General features: G+C 47.4%; 1 protein-coding gene across 1 annotated transcript in view; it reads left to right on the forward strand.

The window, feature by feature from the left end:
- LOC308133904 (glutamate receptor ionotropic, kainate 2) overlaps positions 1-22098 on the forward strand; it is a gene marked incomplete at its 5' end in the record, with an annotated part of 304935 nt that overhangs the window by 224360 nt on the left and 58477 nt on the right. Inside the window, 3 exons of the mRNA XM_080501449.1 lie at positions 4020-4243; positions 11081-11199; positions 19455-19672. Of these exons, the coding sequence (XP_080357575.1) occupies positions 4020-4243; positions 11081-11199; positions 19455-19672 (561 nt within the window). The remainder of the gene's footprint in view (positions 1-4019; positions 4244-11080; positions 11200-19454; positions 19673-22098) is intronic.

Consider the following 22098-nt stretch of genomic DNA (forward strand, 5'->3'; position numbering starts at 1 on the left):
TTCTGGCTGATCAACTCTTCATGTCAGGCGCAGGAGGAACACTTGTCTGTAAAACATTAAAGGGCTTCTTTGATGTTCCCAGAGTATAAAAGGCGTCGCTGACCTGCTCCCAACATGCACGTCTTACAGAAAACCACTTTTATTCTCACCGTCAGTGTGACCTGGCTGGAGACGCTTCTGCACATGTGCAGAGCCACGGCGGAGGAAACCGGCTTCACTCAGCCGTGAGACGAGGACGAGTGGATATTCAGTGTACAGTCTTGTTTATTGACAGCCTTTCAGTGGCGGCAGGTTAGCATGTAGCACAGCACAGAGACACTGAAGTGAATGGCAGCTGCTTTGTCATGTGACTGACTGTCTACAGTACAAATCCTCATTTAATTCAATTCAATTCCGTTCCTATGGCACCAAACACAACAGTCCTTTCTCTGCACCTTTACAGAAAATAACCAGCAATTCCACATTTTGAACATATTTGATTTTTTTTTTTTTTAATGCAGAAAACATCAAATATTTATGATGAAAGTCCAATAAAGTCTCATTCATATATAAATCTGACAAATTGGTGATGATATATACATTTACAAAGTCAACAGTAGTAACTATTAATGCTGGAATCTATAGAAATGCACGTTTTAGTGTCAGGTTGTGGTCCAACATGATAAAACAGCAGGTTTATGATGAAGACTGTTGTGTTTCAGTGTTTCCATCAGGGGTTTCAGACGTGAGGCCGGCGGACCACAATCCGGCCAAACCACCAGCAAATAGTACAAATTGAAAACATTGATTTTCTTTCTGTGACGCAACACGCCGGGGCTGAGCGGAGGTCTCCTGCTTGTTATCAATCAGCCTCAGGCCTGTCAGGCCGGGAAAACTCCCACAATGCAACAGCTTCAGGAGACGTTTCACTGGATTTCCACCAGAAGGTTTCATTAAAATTGACTTTATGTTGAGATTGGAGTCATTTAATATACGATGTATACGCTGCATTTGCACCACAGCAAAGAGACTCTTTTTACTTTACATTTAACGGGAATTATGGCACTTTTGACTGGTAAATATTAGTACTATTTTTTAGTGATAACTTTCTGAGGCCCGGTCATTTCATCGCTGTGAATCGCGGCTCAAACAGGCTGAGACAAATGGTCAAAACGTGAAAGCTGTAACTCCTACCCACTGTTTAGCTTGTTGTTTGTGAACAGACAACATAATAACAGCGTTCCTGGTGGACAAGATGTGGCCGAGCTTCTCCCACAGCGCCGGCGCCCAGTTGAATGCATCTGTGGGATTATTGCAGGGGCACTTTAACCAGCAGAAAGATATTGAGTGTTGCTTTCCGTCAGCCTCTTGCTCTCTTTTTAATTTAGTCCCTGTAAATGGTTTGCAGCTGTGAGCGGCTCTTCTATGTGCTGCTACTCTGTGGGACTGCAGCACACTCCTGCATTAGCAGAGCACTCAGTATAAAGTGGTCTTCAGTCTCCATGCCAGAATATTTTAATTCTATCTTTTCTCCACACACGACTTGTACAAGGGTTGTTGAGTTTCAAGCTGAGCTGTGAATTCACGAGTCGTGTGGCGTGAAGCAGGTGACTGTTAAAGGTGAGGTCCGACCTTTGGCTGCAGTCGGGGACCGGAGGACGTCTTCGCTTTCTGAAACTCACGACACAATGATTCAAGGGAAAATCAAAGTTTTTGTAATGAAACTTCACACAGACGTGGAAACGGAGAACAACAGGCCCTGAACATGAACACGGAGAACACAGACGTTCTAGTGGACAGACCCCTCAGTTGGATTGTTGTGATGGTGGCTGTCAAAATAAAAGTACCAAGTTCCTGTAGAATGTGACCTGGGAGTCTGGAGGCCACCACCGTTGTCACCGTTCATGTTCTCATGCATGTGCAGGAGAACTGTTTCCATAACTCAGTCTTGAGTTTTCATAAAGAAGACTGAAGTTCAAACAAAGCGCGGTGCAGCTTCCACTGCAGTGTTCACACTGTCAACCCTGGAAACGTATCCAACCAGGCTCGATGGAGAAAGTGCATTAGAAACAAGGATGTCGGTTACCACAGTAAAGCTGGAGCTTTTCAACTCATTTCCAAAATGCGTAATGAGAATTATTATGTGAAAGCAGCCGAGTTCATATCAAGAGTGGCTGCTTGCTCTGACTCGCTCTCTTCCCCTCTGTACGGTCGTCTGCGCCGAGGCGCTTTCACGGCTTCCCCAAACCTGCTTTGCTCAATTATCGGTCAAAACTCTCCATCGGAAATGTCCAAGAATGAGACGTAATGAGGAGGATTACATAAGGATGCAGCTCCGACGAGGGAAGAGAGGAAACAGGGGAAGGAACAACCGACGCAATTTGAGAGTACAGTGATGCGAGGAGAGCAGAGGTTCTGTCGTGAGTTGTTTTCCCCCACAGAGCTTATTAAAAACACACACACACACACACACACACACACACACACACACAGTCTGCTCACAGTGTACATCATTACACCCAACAAAGTCCCAGTTAGGATAAACTGCAGGGGCAGAAAAACATCCTTGGCTGCAGCGGCGCCGCTCGTCGATTCCTGACCTCATTAGACGCGGCGCCCATGAGGGGTCAAGTCTTCCTCATCTCACACACACTCGTCTTCCTCCTCCTGCTCTTGATCAGTCCTGTGATTGGCTGTTGTGACCGAGAGGCTGGCGTCGTCGTGGCTGAAGGACTCAGTCGTCCAGCGAGGGAAGACACTGGTCGTTGGTTTCCCTGCTTCTTAGTGAGACTCTGGTGGACCGGGGTCTCGGGAGGCTGGACTCCTGTGGACCGGGGCCTCGGGAGGCTGGACTCTGGTGGACCGGGGTCTCGGGAGGCTGGACTCTGGTGGACCGGGGTCTCGGGAGGCTGGACTCCTGTGGACCGGGGCCTCGGGAGGCTGGACTCTGGTGGACCGGGGTCTCGGGAGGCTGGACTCTGGTGGACCGGGGTCTCGGGAGGCTGGACTCCTGTGGACCGGGGCCTCGGGAGGCTGGACTCTGGTGGACCGGGGTCTCGGGAGGCTGGACTCTGGTGGACCGGGGTCTCGGGAGGCTGGACTCCTGTGGACCGGGGCCTCGGGAGGCTGGACTCTGGTGGACCGGGGTCTCGGGAGGCTGGACTCTGGTGGACCGGGGTCTCGGGAGGCTGGACTCTGGTGGACCGGGGTCTCGGGAGGCTGGACTCTGGTGGACCGGGGTCTCGGGAGGCTGGACTCTGGTGGACCAGGCTTCAGAAGATGGTGGAAGATGAAGGAAGGAGAAACCCAAAGGAGGAGGAGAAAGGAGGATTCTGGGACTCACAGTGAAGGATCAGCGGTGACCTGCAGCCGTTCAGAGACGCTTCCTGTGTTTCCTGTGATGATGAACGGAAACATTACTGAGACACATCAGGACACATCTGGCGGTGCGTCCCTGGAAATGTCCACTGCAACGTGACGTCTTCTGCTCGTTGTGTCTGATTGATATTTCCTGAGTTTCCTCGTCACTTAGACTGGCTTCAACCATCCTCTGCTATAACGCTGGAGACACATCATGTTCCTGAAAATATCTCATTGTATCAGCATGTACTCATATTGTAAATGTGTTACCAAGAGACCATCATAATAGAGTACACAGCAAGCTAGAAATATATGTATGTGGTCATAAACAGTGGGAAACTGAGTTTATGTGTATAAATGAAAAAAACAAACAAAAAAAAGCTTTTCCTTGATATTGTTGTTTCTGCACATGTTTATTCCTGCGCTGTCCCGGGCCTGACAACAACAGGAAGCAGGAAGCAGGGAATTATACGCTTTGATTTAAGTTGGGAGAGGAAGAAGGTGAATTGCATGGCCGTGGGTAGAGAAAGAGCAGGAGTACATTAAACGTCTCGCTAAGTGCCCTGGGACAGACTGTAGTGTGTAAAGACCCTGTTCTCTTAATTCGATTGCCTCTAAATGCTTCCTGTGCCTGTAACTTACGGCCTCTCGCTCTTCTCTTTTATGTTTGCTGTTGACAGAGAGCTGATCTGGCAGTGGCTCCTCTCGCCATCACATACGTGCGGGAGAAGGTTATCGACTTCTCCAAGCCCTTCATGACGCTGGGTATAAGTATACTGTACCGCAAGCCCAACGGGACCAACCCTGGGGTCTTCTCCTTCCTCAACCCCCTCTCGCCCGATATCTGGATGTATATTCTGCTGGCTTACTTGGGTGTCAGTTGTGTGCTGTTTGTCATAGCCAGGTAACATGTCGCTCCTCAGCGATCACAGCTCACACACACACACACACACACACACACACACACACACACACACACACACACACACACACACTGCCATCACTCAGCCTCGCCCATCCGACTAACAAACGGCCTCATCTCCGTGATTACAGCTCCCCCTCGTACAGTCAAAGCCCCCGACTCACTGACAGTGCAGCCGCTAATCAATGCTCATGTGCTGAAGCTCAGACTCATCGTGAACTCGCACCACAAGGGGTCACACACACACACACACACACACACACACACACACACACACACACACACACACACACACACACACACACGCATCTGGTCACTTTTATCAAGTTTCATGAAAACACAAGATGGAGATGTTGCAGACCGATCAGCCGTTTTGGGTTTGTGTGTGTGTGCGTGTGTGTGTGTGTGTGTGCGTGTGTGTGTGTGTGTGTGCGTGTGTGTGTGTGTGTGTGTGTGTGTGCGTGTGCGTGTGCGTGTGTGTGTGTGTGTGTGTGTGTGGACGGCTGCCCCCCCGCCTTCCCCTCACTGTCTCCAGTGTCTCAGAGCTCCTGCCGTCTTTTCTTCCCTCTTTCTTCCTTCACCTTGCTTCAAACTGTGTCTGACTTTTCCTGCTGGTTTTATCTTCCACTGGCTCCAATTACAATCATTATTCTCCCTGTTTTCTGCCTCTGAGCTGCTTCAAACACTGTCCAGCGTCCAAACTGCTTCTGTATTGTTCTCCTGAAAAAAAAAACACCGGTAAAGTTATTACACTGTTATAACACTGCAGCAGCGTTTCCATATAAGTGGCTCTGGTACGGCCGGACATTTCTGTCCCCTCATTGCTCTTCTGCCACAGGAATTTTGAAAAAGCATCGCATGTGTTCAAAGAACCAAACCTGAGCAGGACGTACGGAGGTCAAACACACTGTGCTTGTTTTTAGTTTTCAGAGAATGTTTGACTTTTTATTTTCTTATTTGGGAATCAGATAGTTGGCTGGGAGCTCACCAGAGGAAGAACGAATGGATGGATGAATGAATGATGCAAAAAAAGAAAAAGACAAGAGGTTCTGAAAAAGCTTTTTTTCATCCTGCAACTTTCTTGTGCGACATTACCTGTGAGATTTGAACTGGTATGGATGTTGGGTGGTTGTTTGGACGAAGGGACTGTCAATCATTGCTCTACCATAGCAGTCCTTTGCTCACACGAAATATTACAATTATTTTTTTAAAAAGACGACTGTGGATCCATTTTCAAACATTCACTCTGCAGGGCAGCGCAGCCCAGAGATTTAAAATGAAAAGCAGTTATAAACCACATGGGGTGGAAAGTTCACACTCGTCCTGTTAGCGGCTGGCCGCTAATTTGACCAGCAGTGGGGTTATTAAATACCAGCCTCCTCTATACCAGTGTTTTTCAACCTTTTTGAGCCGAGGCTCACTTTTTTGTTTGGAAACATCTGGAGGCACACCTCCACCTGAAAATGTTAGAATGTTAAACTCTGCAGCCTCTATTAACAATATAAAGTCTTTCTCATCAAAGTTTTATCAACAGGAATCCAGTAAATCCTTTTTTTAATAGTGCCTCCCTCAGTGTGAAACCTGGACCTGATGGATGAAGAGCTGAGATCCTGGTTTTCAAAAACTTCTCCATCACTGTCACTGACACAGTACTTTGATACAAGATGGTAGCAGGAGGTGGAGATGAACCACACTGACGTCTGTCACTTTACATTTCACCGGCAAAGTTCTGTGCTGCCCTCTAGTGGTGAAGAGTATTTATACAGGATTACTCTGCAACACACTGTCGCTGTGAGAGCAAATGATTTTTAGAATAAAATGTGATAATTTCCCCCGGCTCAGCTGACGATCTGGAGGAAACACCAGAGGGTGAAGAACTCTGATCTATGGAGCTTGACACGGGAGCAAAATGTAGATCTCCCGTGTCGGGGTGCGCCCCCTTGTGGGCTATTCTGGTTTGAAGAAACTTTCGACTGACTGCGACTGCTAACTCAAAATAAATCTTAATTCAGGAAAGTGAGTGGCGCTGCAGAGCGGAGCTGGAGCTGCCTTGAGAAGCAGCCGGACCGAGGACCGAGTCCGAGCAGCTTTACGTTCGGCCGCTGGTTTGAAGCACGGTGAAGCAGAACGAGAAAGAGAAGTTCACGTTAACGCTAAAACTCTTGGGGAGACCCGACGGTTTTACCGTTAACGCAATGTGTTTTTCTTCCGATGTTACTGGCGATATGATCACACAAGAGAATTTCAAAAAGCAACAACTGTCATCTAAGTTGGCTCAGAATATGCACCGTTCTGCACTCAGTAGCACACAGTTTGGGTAAGTTGGATAAATTCCCCCCTCCCCACTGGAACCCCTCTTCCCTCCCAGACACGCCGGTGCATGTGTTCCGCTGTGGCGTTCAGTCCCACGGTCTCACCAGCTTTCATGAAATCACAGTAATCGAGTTGTGAACAGAAGATGTGGAGGATCCATCTCATCCTTTTACGACACAAAAACACACGATTGTAGCTCCGCGTGATAATCCACCGTGACTCAGTCACAGGGAATAATGACCCACGTTGCTTTTATTCAGTATCGAACATTAAATACAAACTAGTATGATTTTATTTTGATGGATAGTTTAGTTCCAACCAACACAAATCATTTCCCCACTGAACCTTCCAGTTTCTTTGTTCGTGTGTTTCTGAACTGACGCAGGTTATTAGTGTTAGTTATAGTCACTTTTCCTCACGTTTCACCTTGAACCCTCAGACTGGGACCGCAGGGCTTTTAGATTTCTAAGCATTGGGGTTTGAACCTGTGAACGTCGGGACACGAGGCGTCATCTCCACCCAGGCTTCCACTAAACCACTAAACCACTAAACCAAAGCCAAGCCTGCGCAGCAATAACAAGTTGCTCGTTTAAAAATATTGTCTCGTGGTTCGCTTGTGGTTTTTCCCAAAAATCTTATTGTAAAAACTTAATCCTCTCCATTACACTAACAACCACGAAATCTTCTTTTATCCTCTTTTCATGCTCTGACCAGAAAGCAACAACCCTCGTTCATACATTTATAAATGAGTTACAAAAAAAAACTTGTTTTTGATGAAAAAAAACTTGTTTTTTTATCGTTTCAGTCTGTTTCATTCGTTGTTGTCTGTGCAGCCTTGTGGAGCTGGAGAATATTTATTACAGCTTTTAGTGCTTGCTGCCTTTATTTAGCATTAGTTTTAGTTGTACTAGCGTTATTTTAGCCGCACTGCTGCTTAACCCTGGTGAGACTAAGAATGCTGCATGTATTAGCTTGATATTTTCTGCATAAAACAACACAAATTGAACATTTGTGGGTCTTGTTTTCCATATAATAGATAGAAATCGTCTTGTTTTCCACATAATAGATAGAAATGGTCTTGTTTTCCACATAATAGATAGAAATGGTCTGCCCTTCATGTCAAGCAGATGGATCTTCCTCACCTCCTCTTCACCGGCTTGTTTTAAGACATTTCAGCAGTTTGTGAGACCAAACATTAGCAAGAGTCTAGAAAACCCAGCCCGTCAGTGTTTACTACGTGTGTGTACGCATTACACATTTGCTCAATGTGTGCTTGTGTTTGTGCCGTTACTGTGTGACTGGCCGTTTGTATGAGAGTGAGCTCGGCTGATACTGCAGCGCAGCACCGACGTTCACACGGCAGCAGCGTTGGCGCCTGATTGCTCCACCTGCTGCACTGACAGCAGCGCCGCTGGAGGCTTTAATGCAGCCGCAGCACCGCTGCTGCTGCGGCTGCGGCTGCTTTCGGTGCAGGTGAACACATGCATACAGCAAAACTCACACAGCAGCTTCACCGTCGTCACACTTTTTGGTAAAAACAGAAGAAAAGTTTCCTCTGCTTTGGAGAGTTTGTGAGCAACAGGAAGCTCTCGATCACAAAACGCCTCATCTTTCTCAAAACACAATTTATTCAACAAGATTTTATTCCAAAATGACACTACATTGTGGTGCGCAGACTTTCCTCTGTGTCACTCTGTCCTCGGTGCTCATATTAAAGGCAAAGTCTACAGATATCAAGTAGAATGTGAGAACGGCAACACACACTGTGGCCAGATGGTTGTCCTGCTGGAGGAAACAAAACAAGAGTTATTCTACAACCTGTGTGGAATTCAGTGAAGGTGTTTGGAAGCAAACAAAAGAAATGTCAGCTTTACAAAGCGTGACGGCAGAACTTCTCTGAATCCACTGGCTGAGCTCACAGCTCTTCAATAACTGAATCTAATCTATTCCTGCATGTGGAACCAATGTTAGCTGGTCCACAGTGCACTCGCCTTTGTGTAGAAGTATAAATGGGCCACTAATCACACCTGACTGTAGGACATACAGTACACGCATGGTTGGATAGATGCATTCATCTATTCCATGTGTTCTGTCATGGATCAGAAACGACAGTCGCTGACCTCAAATTCCTATTGTCTGCAACATTGCACTGGGTATAAGTTGTTTTATAGCGCTCACCCATTCCTCACACACTCACACACCTGCTGTACAAGGCACTGCACTTCTATTGTGAGTCGTTTGATGTCTGATACCTTGACGTGGGGGATTGAATCCTAAACCCTGCGATGGTCTGTGGCCACAGGCTGCAACGTCCCGCGAGGTTCTACCTCCTATACTCACCCTTCTCTCTCATGATCAGTGATCATCACAAGGAGAGGTCAATGATTCGTCACCTCATGATACTTCACCAACAGAGCAGACAAAAGCCATCGAATACCTCTAATCCAATCTGTCACAAAGCAGTCAGGTGTGCTCCACTGCAGAGAATGTTTCTATGTCCCAAACTAACAACTATTAAAAAAAAAAGTCATAATAGCCATAGAAGAACGATGGAGAAATGTGCAGCCATACACAGTATGTGGAGAGTTTGAAACGGCCCTAATGTTCTATCTACGTATAGGAAAATTCAACATGAACCAGTTGTGTCATCTTTCATTAAATAGGAACTTTCACACTCTTTGTTTGAGTGGTGATCCGCGGCTCTGCTGTGACGGCGGCGGGCCTCATGCAGGCAGTGACAGAACGCCGGGGATTTCTCTCCCCTGACATTGGCGTTATCGCCACGATCATCCCTGGAGTTTTGTGCGGGATGACCCTGCCCTCCAGACGCAGATAAAAGCCTCACATTGTTTCTGTGCCGCTGGTGAATTCCTCCCCGTTCTCTGTTGTTGCTTATCTCTGCACTGACCTTGCTCAAACTCCCTCCCTCTCCAGCACAGATGACCTGAGATAATGTAAGGGCAGTGTAATTGGATCAAAAAGGCAGCGAGCGGGCGCGGTGGCGCCGCGCGGCGAGGCGGGTTAAGCGGCGTCGTCTCCTGTAAGCTGCGGCGGTTTAGCGTTCGCCGGCCGTCCGCACAGCCACGCCCACAACGCCGCCGCACGGTGACAACTGGGCTCATCCATGTTCATGGCGCGCGGTAATTGGCTTTTCGTGGCGTGATCGGACCGGCCAGATTCACTTGGAGAGCCACGGAGCGGGGGAGGGGGAGGGGTGGTCACACGCACGCTCACTACTGCAAGGTCACAGTTCAACCCAACTCAATCTGGCATGGCAAATTGACAAGCAAGCAGATCTGGAGTGGAATTGAGTGAGCGGACAGATTGATTTAAGGCCAAGGATTCTCTGAAAGCACAAATCAGGGCGACGCTCAGAGGTCCTTCAGCTACACTCTGCAATATCCTCCCGAGTGTTGTAGGGGGGAAAGGCACGCCACCGCTAACCACATTATAATGGCAAAGCCCATTAGTCAATGACAAGGTGCAGTTATGATGCTGTCATTTCATCGATATCGCCATACATCTTCATATAAAGTGTGGTATTACAGTACTCACCCGGCACTACTCCATTCCGCCCAGAGGACAGTGGATTAAAAGCTCGACACGCATCGTCCTATCACTTCCAGCCCCGCTTCCCTCCGTGCAGACCGTACCTCCACTGCAGGTTATTATTTTTTGACTTCCAGCTCACTGTGAGAAAGGAAAAAAAAAAAAGAAAAAGCTGCACTGGGACAAGTCTACATTATGCATTTCAATTTGATTAGTCAAACCCTGGTGTCTGTTAAACAGCTTGAGTCAAGATGGGGGCCCCCGGTCCCCGCCGCTGCTCTGCCACAAACCAAATCAGGTCAGGATGCTTAATTGTAGACCAATCAACCTTTACTAATGTAATGTCACTTTTATTTAACATGAATAAATGAGAAATCTCTCTGCTTGAGGAGTGCGCTGAGCGAGAGGCTGGCGTGGGCATGATGGGAATGAACCGTTTGATCTGCTGAATATTAATGCTCCTCCAAGATTATAAGGATTATTAGTTCTTTTCTCGGCTGACAATGGAGTTATTTTCAGAAGCCATCGATTAAATTACTGAGGGAATTGCTTTTGATATGAGCACGCCCACACGAGGAGCCACTTTTGGATTATGAGTGGTGCTAATTCCTGCCCCCTCCCCCGACCACTGCGCGCTAATAATGTGGGAAAAATACACAAGAGAAATCCAGATGAGCAGGCATTTTGGTTTCAGCTTTAGCTTGAATAATGGCATTTGGAGCACCAAAATCCTAATCAACGCTGTCACAATTCATGTACTAAACTCCTAATGTCCTCATCCAATTAGCAACATACTAATCCAGGGGATGGGCAGAGAGGCAGACTTGCACTGATTGATTTGTGACGACTAACTAACTCTGGTTTTGTCTCCTTGTCTCCCCAGGTAGGAAACCTCTCTGGGTATCTCGTGCATCTGCAGTAAACCTGTGTGTGTGTGTTCTCTGTTACCTGTCGCAGGTTTAGTCCCTACGAGTGGTATAACCCCCACCCGTGCAACCCCGACTCGGATGTAGTGGAAAACAATTTCACCCTGCTAAATAGTTTCTGGTTCGGAGTTGGAGCTCTCATGCAGCAAGGTAGACGCCTCTGCCTGCCCCTCCTTTATATCTGCTAGCAGAGGTCCCACTCTTTGCTGGGGGGTCCACCTTTGCTCTTTTGAACCAGGCCCATGATTGTGCATGGGGGGGCCTCTGTGCATGTAGCTAGACGCTTCAAGGCTAATCCAGCGGGGTGTGCTGAGTGGGACTGGAGGGATGTGACGAACGAATGAAAGAATGCATGCCTCCCCCCCGGAAAGCTGCTGCATCAGGTGAGTCCCCCCCCCCCCCCCCCCCCCCCCCCCACCCTGAGTGACGTGAGGCAGGTGGTTCAGGTGAGAATGTGAAGTCAGCAGCTTGTCTGGTTTTGATTGGTCCTGCCACACCGACGCCATATCTTCTCAACTCGTCGGCGTCTTCAGACTGAAAGCAAAACACTGAACGTTGAACAGGAAATGGAATTTAACTCTTTGAATAATTGTTTGGTTTTTGTCTTTGTCAATGTCACAACAGAGTGCCACAGGAACGAGTCCTGCACATAGATGTCTTCATTTCCAGCTTCAGTTACTGGGTTTTGCTCAGAATGTAGAGATAATTACAAATATAAACTATTTAACACACAGTCGTAGTCAGTTGATCAGGTTGTGTCCACTCTCATCAGTTTAATATAAATAATCATGTCCTGAATTAGATGTGGGATATACTTCTTCACACTCCTTTTTGGACATGCAACCTAAACATATTGTTCTGCTGGTGAAATACCTTGTGATTAGTGTTCACTTTGACATTTGATTTTGTGCATGTCTGGGAAAAAAAGAAGAAATGAAATAGTTCAGTAAACTATTAATATGTTAAATGTTAATCATTGGTAAATGTAAGCTCATCATTCCCACTTCTGTGTTGTAGTAAAACCATCGCAGGGCTGTTCAGTATTTAAACATTTCAATTTAACGTTCTGCTTTAACTAATTTTATTCTGGCTTCAAACTATGAGGTTTTTCTGTTCATCTCTGGTTTGTTCTGTAAAATATCATCAGCTGTAATATGAGGGATCTTTTGGAATTTGGGTTTTCTACACACACACACACACACACACACACACACACACACACACAAATTCCTGTGTCACTCTGTGTGAAATACGTTGCATTTCTAACTAGCATTCCTTCCCAGACGATGCAACATAGGAAAGCAGGTAGTGAAGTGTTGAGGGTGTGGACAGCATGGTAGACGTAGGGTCTGTATGCCTTGCATCAAAACAGCACAAAGAGGAGACACTAAAGGAAAAAGGGTCATTTGACACAAATGAGACGAGACGCAGACGGTCTGAGTTCCTAATGTCCAGGTTTTCATTCAGTCGCTAACCTCAACACAATGCAATGGAGAAGAGATGACTTTTCCCTGTATCCGTCGCAATAGCAGAAAGAAAACAAGAGCATTTTATAAAGGTTAGGTTTTAAAGGATGCCGTGAAAATCAATATGATTTGACCTTCTATAAGAGCTGATCGCTTTACCTGAGTGTCTGGCTCCGACATTCCAATGTCTGTATGAAGCACATTTCTGGGTTTGTTTCTAATTCCAACATGTCATTAAAAGTACAGACGGGTGGGGAGGCATTAGCATTAGCATTAGCATTAGCAGCTCCATCACTTTACACCTGAGTATTCATGGAACTGTTTTCACAGTATTAAAATAACAGTGACACACCCAGAGTCATTCTCACTTTAAGTGAATCGCAGCAGCTCAGTTTTGGTTCGTGACAGTTTACGTTGGTTAATATCAGGGATGTCTGTGACAAGAACATATCAGAACTAATTCACTGCTTGCTTTCAGGCAAAAAAACCCAAAAAAGAACAAAAAAGACACGTCATTTTGTGAAGAAATGTAACATCGATCAGGGAAGAAGATCAACAGAAGAGGTTGAAAGACAAGATTTGGTGGATTTAAAACAAACAGATTGATTCTTATGTCTTTGTTAAAAAATGACCTCTATAAAGTTTAATAGTGGGATGAGAACAAAATACAAAGTTAGCAAACCTTGGTTTAACCAGAGAGAAGTGAGCCAACGATTTGTGTGAAGTGACCCTGAAGTTTATTCCAAGATTCCACATTGGTAGTTTAACCTTTCATGGCTGGATGCACGCTTTGATCTATGTCCCGCTGCATGCTCGCTAACATTCCTCCACATAGCTGCTAGTCCCTTCACGGATGTTGTTTGCTTTATTTATGAGATGCAAGTAGTAAAGCCATTTGAAAGATGACTGACCTCGCTGTACTCTGCCTCAACATGAATGACCCCATGAGCTGCTACAAGCATCTTGTGCAGCGTCGTGGCTGCGGCCGCCCAGAGGCTGGCCCGCTGCAGCGGAGCGGATGAGGAGGGGTGACCAGTTGAGAAGATGTGGCTGTGGGGACCAGACTGGTCTACACTGTAGAGAGGCTCCCCGTGCCCAGTGGCCTGCCCACCCCCCAGAAAGCTGTGGGCCGTGCTGTTTGGTCCTGACGTTACCTTGGGTACATGACAGTCGGCCCCCACCAGGCTCTGTTTAGGTTGAGCTCCGCTCTGGGAGCCGGAGTGCTGCTTGGTTTCTGCTCAGGGTTCTGAGGGGGAACTGGACAGGAAGCTCCGGAGCTGGTAACACGCTCCACTTTTGAACCTGCACACCATCAGTTGTCCGTGGGTCAGAGAGGCCACAAGCACAACCGGCTGTGTGTGTGTGTGTGTGTGTGTGTGTGTGTGTGTGTGTGTGTGTGTGTGTGTGTGTGTGTGTGTGTGTGTGTGTGTGTGTGTGTGTGTGTGTGTGTGTGTGTGTGTGTGTGTGTGTGTGTGTGTGTGTGTGTGTGTGTGTGTGTGTGTGTGGCGTGGGCAGAGTGGACGACTTTATGACAACCTGGAACACACAATGCCTGGAATTAACCAGCAGTGCATTTTGATTTGGCCAAAGTTTAGCATTTAGCATTTAGCATGTAGCATGCAACCAACGTGGAAGCAAAGTTTGCATGATGCCCAAAATACCAACCAGCTGCAGTTTGTTTGCCCTGAAACAGTGACCCTCTACCTCGCGTGTCATGATTCCATGTAAGGTTTTATTCTCTCGATGGTTCATGTCAAATCCTCAACCACACAAATACCAGGAGATCCAGCACTTGAAGGTCTGTAGTTTCACATTAGATGCTGAATCTGTTTCCTGCAGATTGTTTTTACTGTCGCTCTCAAATACTTATTTGCAAACTCTCACAAATTAGGATTCATCACTTATTTTAATTGACTTAAGCTGAGCCTGAGTGTGGAAACAGCAAATCAATTCACGTGTCACCTATTGATTAAGTTTGATATGCAGTATATAGTCTATAATGCACGTTGTGTGTATCTGTGGTGTTTAGTGGACATCCTTGTGTTTGGGGAACGAGTCAATATAATCATAATTCAGGTTTCCACCATGAAAGACTGGATGTAAACAAGGATTCACATGAACAGGGTTTTAAATGATAACTAGCGCTATGCAGTTTGACCTGACTGTACAGTTTAAGATAAGAAAAGATATTTATGGAGTGAAGGACGTCAGCAGGCCTGATTGATTCACGTGAGCCTGACCAGAAGTCAATGTTTCCAATATAGCTGCATAAATCTCTCATGCGTCATGTAATAATTTAGCCCGCGTGCAGCACAGATATATAATTTATCATTACGCTGGGGGAGGCATGTAGGTCAGAAAATGGACCTTTCAGAAGCTCAGCAATCATTCAAACTTCACTTAGACCTGCTTGGAAAGACCCTGCAACATTCAACACGGTTCACGTTCCCCTGGTAAAGTATCGGTGAGGATCATTAATGCTGACGTGTAAATACCTTGGATTTCATTTTATAAATGAATAATGGACGAAGGAAGAAGTCAGACTTTTCAAATGTTCCCTTGTTGCTGCTTTTAAGAGACTGGCGGCGCTCACAGTCATCAGCACTTGTTTGTTTCCAGCTAATTGCAGAGGGAATTCCAGTCTGTGACTCCCGTGGACTAAACATGTCATTATCCCCCACTATTACTGTGACGGCCCACTGACAGATGCAAATAGGACATTTAAAGCTTTCCAGCGTGTTTTGCGTTCTGTGAAAGCATCTTATTAAAATGCTGATTCCATTAATGTGCTGACGACATCGTCGATCCTGCAAATGTCATCATGCAACTCAATGCCAGACTTGAAATGCAGAATCTTTATCAATGTGACAATACGAACCTGAACACGAGTGAAATGTGACACCAGACCATGTTCTGTGACATGAATTACAAGAAACCAGGGAGTCAACGCAAAAAGCTCTTTTCCATTAGAAGACATCTAAAAGATGGACCTGGAAGGTGGAACTCCCACAATGCACTGGCTGCTGGCCGATTCAGCAGCTCCTCACAGCCATTATAGTGAGAAGCATCGCAGTGCGACTGCACGTCATTCTCCACAGTGACAGTGATATCACAGTGTGAGTGACGAGTCGGAGCGCCGCTGCTTCCTCTGCTCACTCACACAAACGCTGAACACTGCGTTCCCGTTGCCTTGGAGCGTCTCGCTGGGCCGGAATGATCCTCGGAGGTCAACTTTGAGGAAGTTCCGTCTTCAGCGTGTCGTCCTCTGAATGAAATGATGAAATGAAGTTGAACTGAAGTCCTGCACACCGTCTGCAGACTCGCAGCATTGTGATGAACTCAAACACACTTTAGGCCCCAATTTACACAACTTTTCAAATGAAAACGTGTCGATTTTGTATTTTTGTTTCAGAAAAGTTGAGCTTGTGTGGTTTCATTACACAAAAGACCACCAGGCCCAACTCGCGACTCGACCTGCTATCGTTTTCAAGGTTTCTGCCATTTCCGTGGAAGAAGACATCATGGAAAATTGCGAAACAAAAACCGAAAAATGATGTATTGTTGATTATACTTGACTTACACGTTGTGTAAACGGGGCAGAGATCAACCAAAACACCAGAATCCACTGGTCCATGTCAAGCAATCCCACAAGGTTCAGGCAAACCTGAACAATGTGAAATGCAGTCTTTTCTGTAGTCTATTGAGTCATTTTGGGATTTTTTTATTTATTTATGTTTTTGCTTCTCCTCTAAACAGAGGGAATGTGACATGATATTAAAGCTCAGTTCTTTCCATAGTCACGTGGTGCCCCGGGGCCCTCGCCATGGATGACGTGGCCCAGACTGTACGCACTCCTGAGGGGAGAATTGTGGGAAACGTAAAGCACCTCCAGCCTGCCCTGTCCTCTCTGCTGTGTATCTATAGCAGTGGGCTCGCCGTGCCGTCGGCTGCCACGTCTTCGCCCTGCACGCCCTCTTTCTACTCCACAGCTCACTCGGGGGACTGCGAGCAAGAAAGAAGTGAGAGTGCAGTCTGAGGCCCTCACAAAGGGAGTGGAGCACAGAGTTCTTCACCTCCTACCGCTCCGGCTCTTTATCAGCTTCCCCTCTGACTGCATGTGCAGAAATCCCTGCTTTCAATAGCTTAATCCTCTGCAGCAGAGCCGTCCTGATAGAACCCCAGCCCACCTCCTTCCACCCGGACAACAAACCCTGTCACCCTCTGACATCTTCCTCCAGACTGGGCTTAGGATCCTCATCCACTCACTGGACAGACCGGCTCCTCCGAGTCTGACCATAAGAAGATAGATGGCTGGGTTCTCCCTCAGTCAGAGGGAGAACCCAGTCTGAGTCAGAGGGAGAACCCAGCCTCAGTCAGAGGGAGAACCCAGCCTGAGTCAGAGGGAGAACCCAGCCTCAGTTCCAGGGAGAACCCAGCCTCAGTCAGAGGGAGAACCCAGCCTCAGTTCCAGGGAGAACCCAGCCTCAGTCAGAGGGAGAACCCAGCCTCAGTTCCAGGGAGAACCCAGCCTCAGTTCCAGGGAGAACCCAGCCTCAGTCAGAGGTAGAACACAGCCTCAGTTCCAAGGAGAACCCAGCCTCAGTCAGAGGTAGAACACAGCCTCAGTTCCAAGGAGAACCCAGCCTCAGTCAGAGGTAGAACACAGCCTCAGTTCCAAGGAGAACCCAGCCCAGGTGAATGAGGTCAAGTCGATTTTCAGTTTATTTATGACTAAAGGGAAGAGATTCAGATTCAGATTCAGATTCAGACTCAGACTCAGATTCAGATTCAGACTCAGATTCAGACTCAGATTCAGACTCAGATTCAGATTCAGATTCAGATTCAGACTCAGATTCAGATGGACTTGATTAATCCCTTGGGACGACTCCCTCGGGGGAATTCGAGTTCCAGCAGCTTTAACAGGACAGGAACACAGAGAGCAAAGAATAAAACATAAATAAAATAGAATAAGTCTAAAAAAATTAGTCGGGTTCTGGGTTAGGTTTATTTGTAGGGTTAGGGTTAGGTTTCTTTGTAGGTTAGGTTTATTTGTAGGGTTCAGGTTAGGTTTATTTGTAGGCTAGGTTTATTTGTAGGGTTGAGGTTAGGTTTATTTGTAGGTTAGGTTTATTTGTAGGGTTGAGGTTAGGTTTATTTGTAAGTTAGGTTTATTTGTCGGGTTCTGGGTTAGGTTTATTTGTAGGGTTAGGGTTAGGTTTATTTGTAGAGTTCAGGGTTAGGTTTATTTGTAGGTTAGGTTTATTTGTAGGGTTGAGGTTAGGTTTATTTGTAGGGTTGAGGTTAGGTTTGAGCTGCTCTGCTCAGAAGAACGCCGCCATGATCCCAGTCGAACAGGTTTCGGTTTTAGAGTTGGGATTATTTTGGGGGTTGGGGTTATTTTCTGTAGTTTGGGTTCAGGCACCTAGCGGTTCTATGCTGTTCTCAGGAGAACGCCAGCACCACCCGTATGGATCCACTGAACAAAGATGGACGTCGTAAGGCCAGTCCATGACAGCCCAGAAAGGGGGACCAGTACCTGATAAAGTGTGGAGACCTCGTCAAACTGGCCTTAAGAGCAGCAATTCTAAAATCCTTTTACTTCATCGGATTTTCTCCAGAAGAAACACAGACTATTACTTTCAGGTTCTGTTTTCTTTGCCCTACAATTTCAGTAGAAAGTAACACACTGCTTTGGTTTCTCTCAAAATGCACCCCCTTTGGTAACGATGACTATTTTAACCAATTACTATTCTTCATATGACAAAACCAGTGATTGGTGAATATTTAGCCTGCTGAGTTCGTCTGATTTACTTTTAGCCAAAACAATCAAGGACACCAACCAGGAGATCTTTGTTTATTTGGTGTTTCCACATGATATCAGCACTATTAGAGCTCAATAAAGTCCTCGTTATTAATCCCACACTAATTTATCTGTTTACAGTAACAAGAGTGTCTGATTGCAAACTACGATGGCGTTACGTCCACAGTCCTGCAGTTTCACTACGACGCCTCGTGGATTCTGTCTTCAAACGACTGAGAACCTCCAACAAGATGGAACAAATGCTAACTGCTAGTTTGTTTAGCTTCAGCTCACCAAACCGTGGTCCACTCCGTCCCCCTGTCCACCCCGTCCACTCCATCCCCCCCGTCCACCCCGTCCACTCCATCCCCCCCGTCCACCCCGTCCACTCCATCCCCCCCGTCCACCCCATCCAACCTGTCCACCCCGTCCCCCCCGTCCATCCCGTCCACCCTGTCCACCCTGTCCACTCCTTCCCCCTGTCCACCCCATCCAACCTGTCCACCCCGTCCATCCCGTCCACCCTGTCCACTCCTTCCCCCTGTCCACCCCGTCCACTCCTTCCCCCTGTCCACCCCGTCCATCCCGTCCACCCTGTCCACCCCGTCCACTCCATCCCCCCCGTCCACCCCATCCAACCTGTCCACCCCGTCCCCCCCGTCCACCCTGTCCACCCCGTCCACTCCTTCCCCCTGTCCCCCCGTCCACTCTGTCCACCCCGTCCACCCCATCCAACCTGTCCACCCCATCCCCCCTGTCCACCCCGTCCACTCCGTCCCCCCCATCCAACCTGTCCACCCCGCCCACTCCGTCCCCCCCGTCCACTCCGTCCCCCCCCGTCCACCCCATCCAACCTGTCCACCCCGTCCCCCCCGTCCACTCCATCCACCCCGTCCACCCTGTCCACCCTGTCCACCCCGTCCACTCCTTCCCCCCGTCCCCCCGTCCACTCCATCCACCCCGTCCACCCTGTCCACCCTGTGTGTTTGAGTGTGACTGTGTGAACCAGGCAGCAGAGGCAGCGGCCCAGCCCGGTTCGGCCCGCTCTGGTCTGGTCCGGCCTGACCCGGGTGGACCCGACCCTCCTCCAGCCTCAGACCAGCTTCAGGTCTAATCCCTCCTCTGCTCCTCCCGTTCAGGATCTGAGCTCATGCCGAAAGCCCTGTCCACCAGAATTGTAGGAGGAATCTGGTGGTTTTTCACCCTCATCATCATCTCCTCCTACACGGCCAACCTGGCGGCCTTCCTCACCGTGGAGAGGATGGAGTCGCCCATCGACTCGGCCGACGACCTGGCCAAACAGACCAAGATCGAGTACGGAGTGGTGGAAGACGGCGCCACCATGACTTTCTTCAAGGTTAGTAACAGATCATGGTTACTGAACCAACTGCAGTCGGCTCCCCTGTCCTGCACTCAAGAGTTGGAAAAACACATTCTGATTTCAAAACAACACGAAAACCTTCTGCCAGGCTTGTTTGTTGCATTTCTTATTGCAGTGATTTACAACCTGTTGAGTCCTCCAGCTCCCTGTAAAGGCTGAGGGTCCGTCCCGTTGTGTCCACGGTGGGCTGAAGGGGGGCTCGGGAACACGGTGTAAACCTCTGCTGAAACCAAGGTTCCAGCAGAGGATTAGTACGGTATTGACCTGCTAGCATGTCTAAGTGCAGGATCACCATCGTCCAGCACTCGGTTAGTCATCAGCATATCGCCGGACGAGTCTGCTTTAATTGACCCCCACATCCCTCCCTGCTGCCTTTCCAAACCCGGGGTCGTCTCACGGTGAGCTTAGAGCCACGCTGACATTCAGTTCTGTCCTACATTTTGCTTGTGTAATAGCCCGGAACCATGGAATAGTCAGAGTTTTGCCGTGCCGAGGCTCTCCTCCCCAATCCCCTCAGTGGAGGATCATCTACAATCCGTGCTGCACATCAAGGATGTTGCATTAATCCAGCCAGGTTTGAAAGCTCACCTACTTTAGATGTATTTTCCTCTATCCTACGGCCCGTAGATTTCAGATTTCACCTTTTTTTTTCCCTTCTTCCACTTCATTTCCATCCATGTGTGCAGTAGACACACACACACACACACACACACACACACACACAGTCACACACGTGGACGACGGTCGTGATGAATGTGTTTGTGTGTGTTTGGTCTTCACACTGTTGTAGTGATAGCGCACAGTCTCTTTATCATTTCCCTGTACAGCTGGTAGACCAGCAGTTGGTGGAAGAAGCAGCCATGTGCTTGTTCATCTTCAGATCTGTGCAGATGAAATTATTAGCCGCAGGTCAGACTGCAGATTCCGTTCGTTCCAGCATGACGCCGTACGTCAGTATTCACACTGTGGTGCACAAATGCTGAAAACAGATTTTATTGGACGTTTGTATGTCAGTTTTGAATACACCGATCCCGGTATCAGGTCCGATACTGCAACCGGTACTTGTGCTTGTGCTGAACAGTCCCCGACAGCATCGAGCAAGGGCTGTGGGGGGGTCTGCATACATTCTGTGTAGAATCTCGATGTACTGTATATAATTTAAAAAAAAAACACAAACATGATTTCAGCACATTGCCACATATCTAATTATAGTATGACAAGAAAAAATAACATTTATTTGGCAGACTTGTTCCATTAAAGTCACAGCCAACTGCCAACAGACTGCCAAACTCTAAGTCTCACTTTTAATTTGCTTTTCAGTGTTAAAATGTAGTTTGGAGGCTCAAAATAGTCTCTTCTACTCTCAGAATTAAAAAGAAGACAGTTACAAGGTTTTGATATCCAACAACTTTTTCCAACTGGAAAAGACAGAGAACTTCACTGAGTGCTGTCAATTGGAAGAACACATCATTCTGTCACGTGGCGTTATTAAAAGTGACTTTGCAGAAGAGATAAGGTTATGCAAGTCTCTCTCTCTCTCTCTCTCTCTCTCTCTCTCTCTCTCTCTCACACACACACACACACACACAGTGTGTACTTAGTTTCCAAGTCCTCTCTTTCGTCTTTCTCACGTCACTATAAATGGACGTCTGGATTTTACACAGAAGCAGCTCATTTTAAAATATGAATGTGTAAAAACAGGATGATGTAATCCCGTCTTCACAGTATTTAGTGAATCCATCACCGTCCTGTACATTTATTCAGACACAGACAGACGCTGACCCGTCAGAACAGTTTCCACTAAATCACAGCCAGCGAGTTCCAATCCAACCATGTAGATAACATGAGAACATGATTTACTAAACGACCGTTAGTCTCTGTTTCCACACAGTCCTCGCTGCTCTTCCATCCCTCCACGGAACTTGTGAATTGGGAGGCTTGTGTACTTTTTGGAGTTGATTCTCCAGCAGTGATGCGGTTGGATTGTTTCTCGCCTTCAGGCCAACAAAGCTTGATGTATTGATTGTCTCCTGGTGTTTTCACTTCCTGCTTTGGTAGCTACTCATCCACACTCTACAAAGAGCTTCTCCAAAAGCCTGGCCACTCCTTGACCCCTCAGTCAAACTCCTGTTTACTGAGAATAACAGGGTCGATCCTGACGCCTTCAGTTTGTCCGGACGTCGTGTTTCTCACCATCGCAGCGCTGCTTAGTCAGCGCTATTTCCCGCAGGTCTGTTGAGTTGAAAGGTAAATGGATTTCACTTCTATAGCACTTTTCTACGCCTTGAGCCGTCCCCAAAGTGCTTTACATTATTAATCCCGTTCACCCATTCACACGCACACGCCAGTGGAGGCGGCTGCCGTGCGCTCAGTCCGTCCAGTCTGGGCTTCAGTGGCTTGCT

Source organism: Blennius ocellaris, assembly GCF_963422515.1.
Source record: "Blennius ocellaris genome assembly, chromosome: 8".
Taxonomy (NCBI): Eukaryota; Metazoa; Chordata; class Actinopteri; order Blenniiformes; family Blenniidae; genus Blennius; species Blennius ocellaris.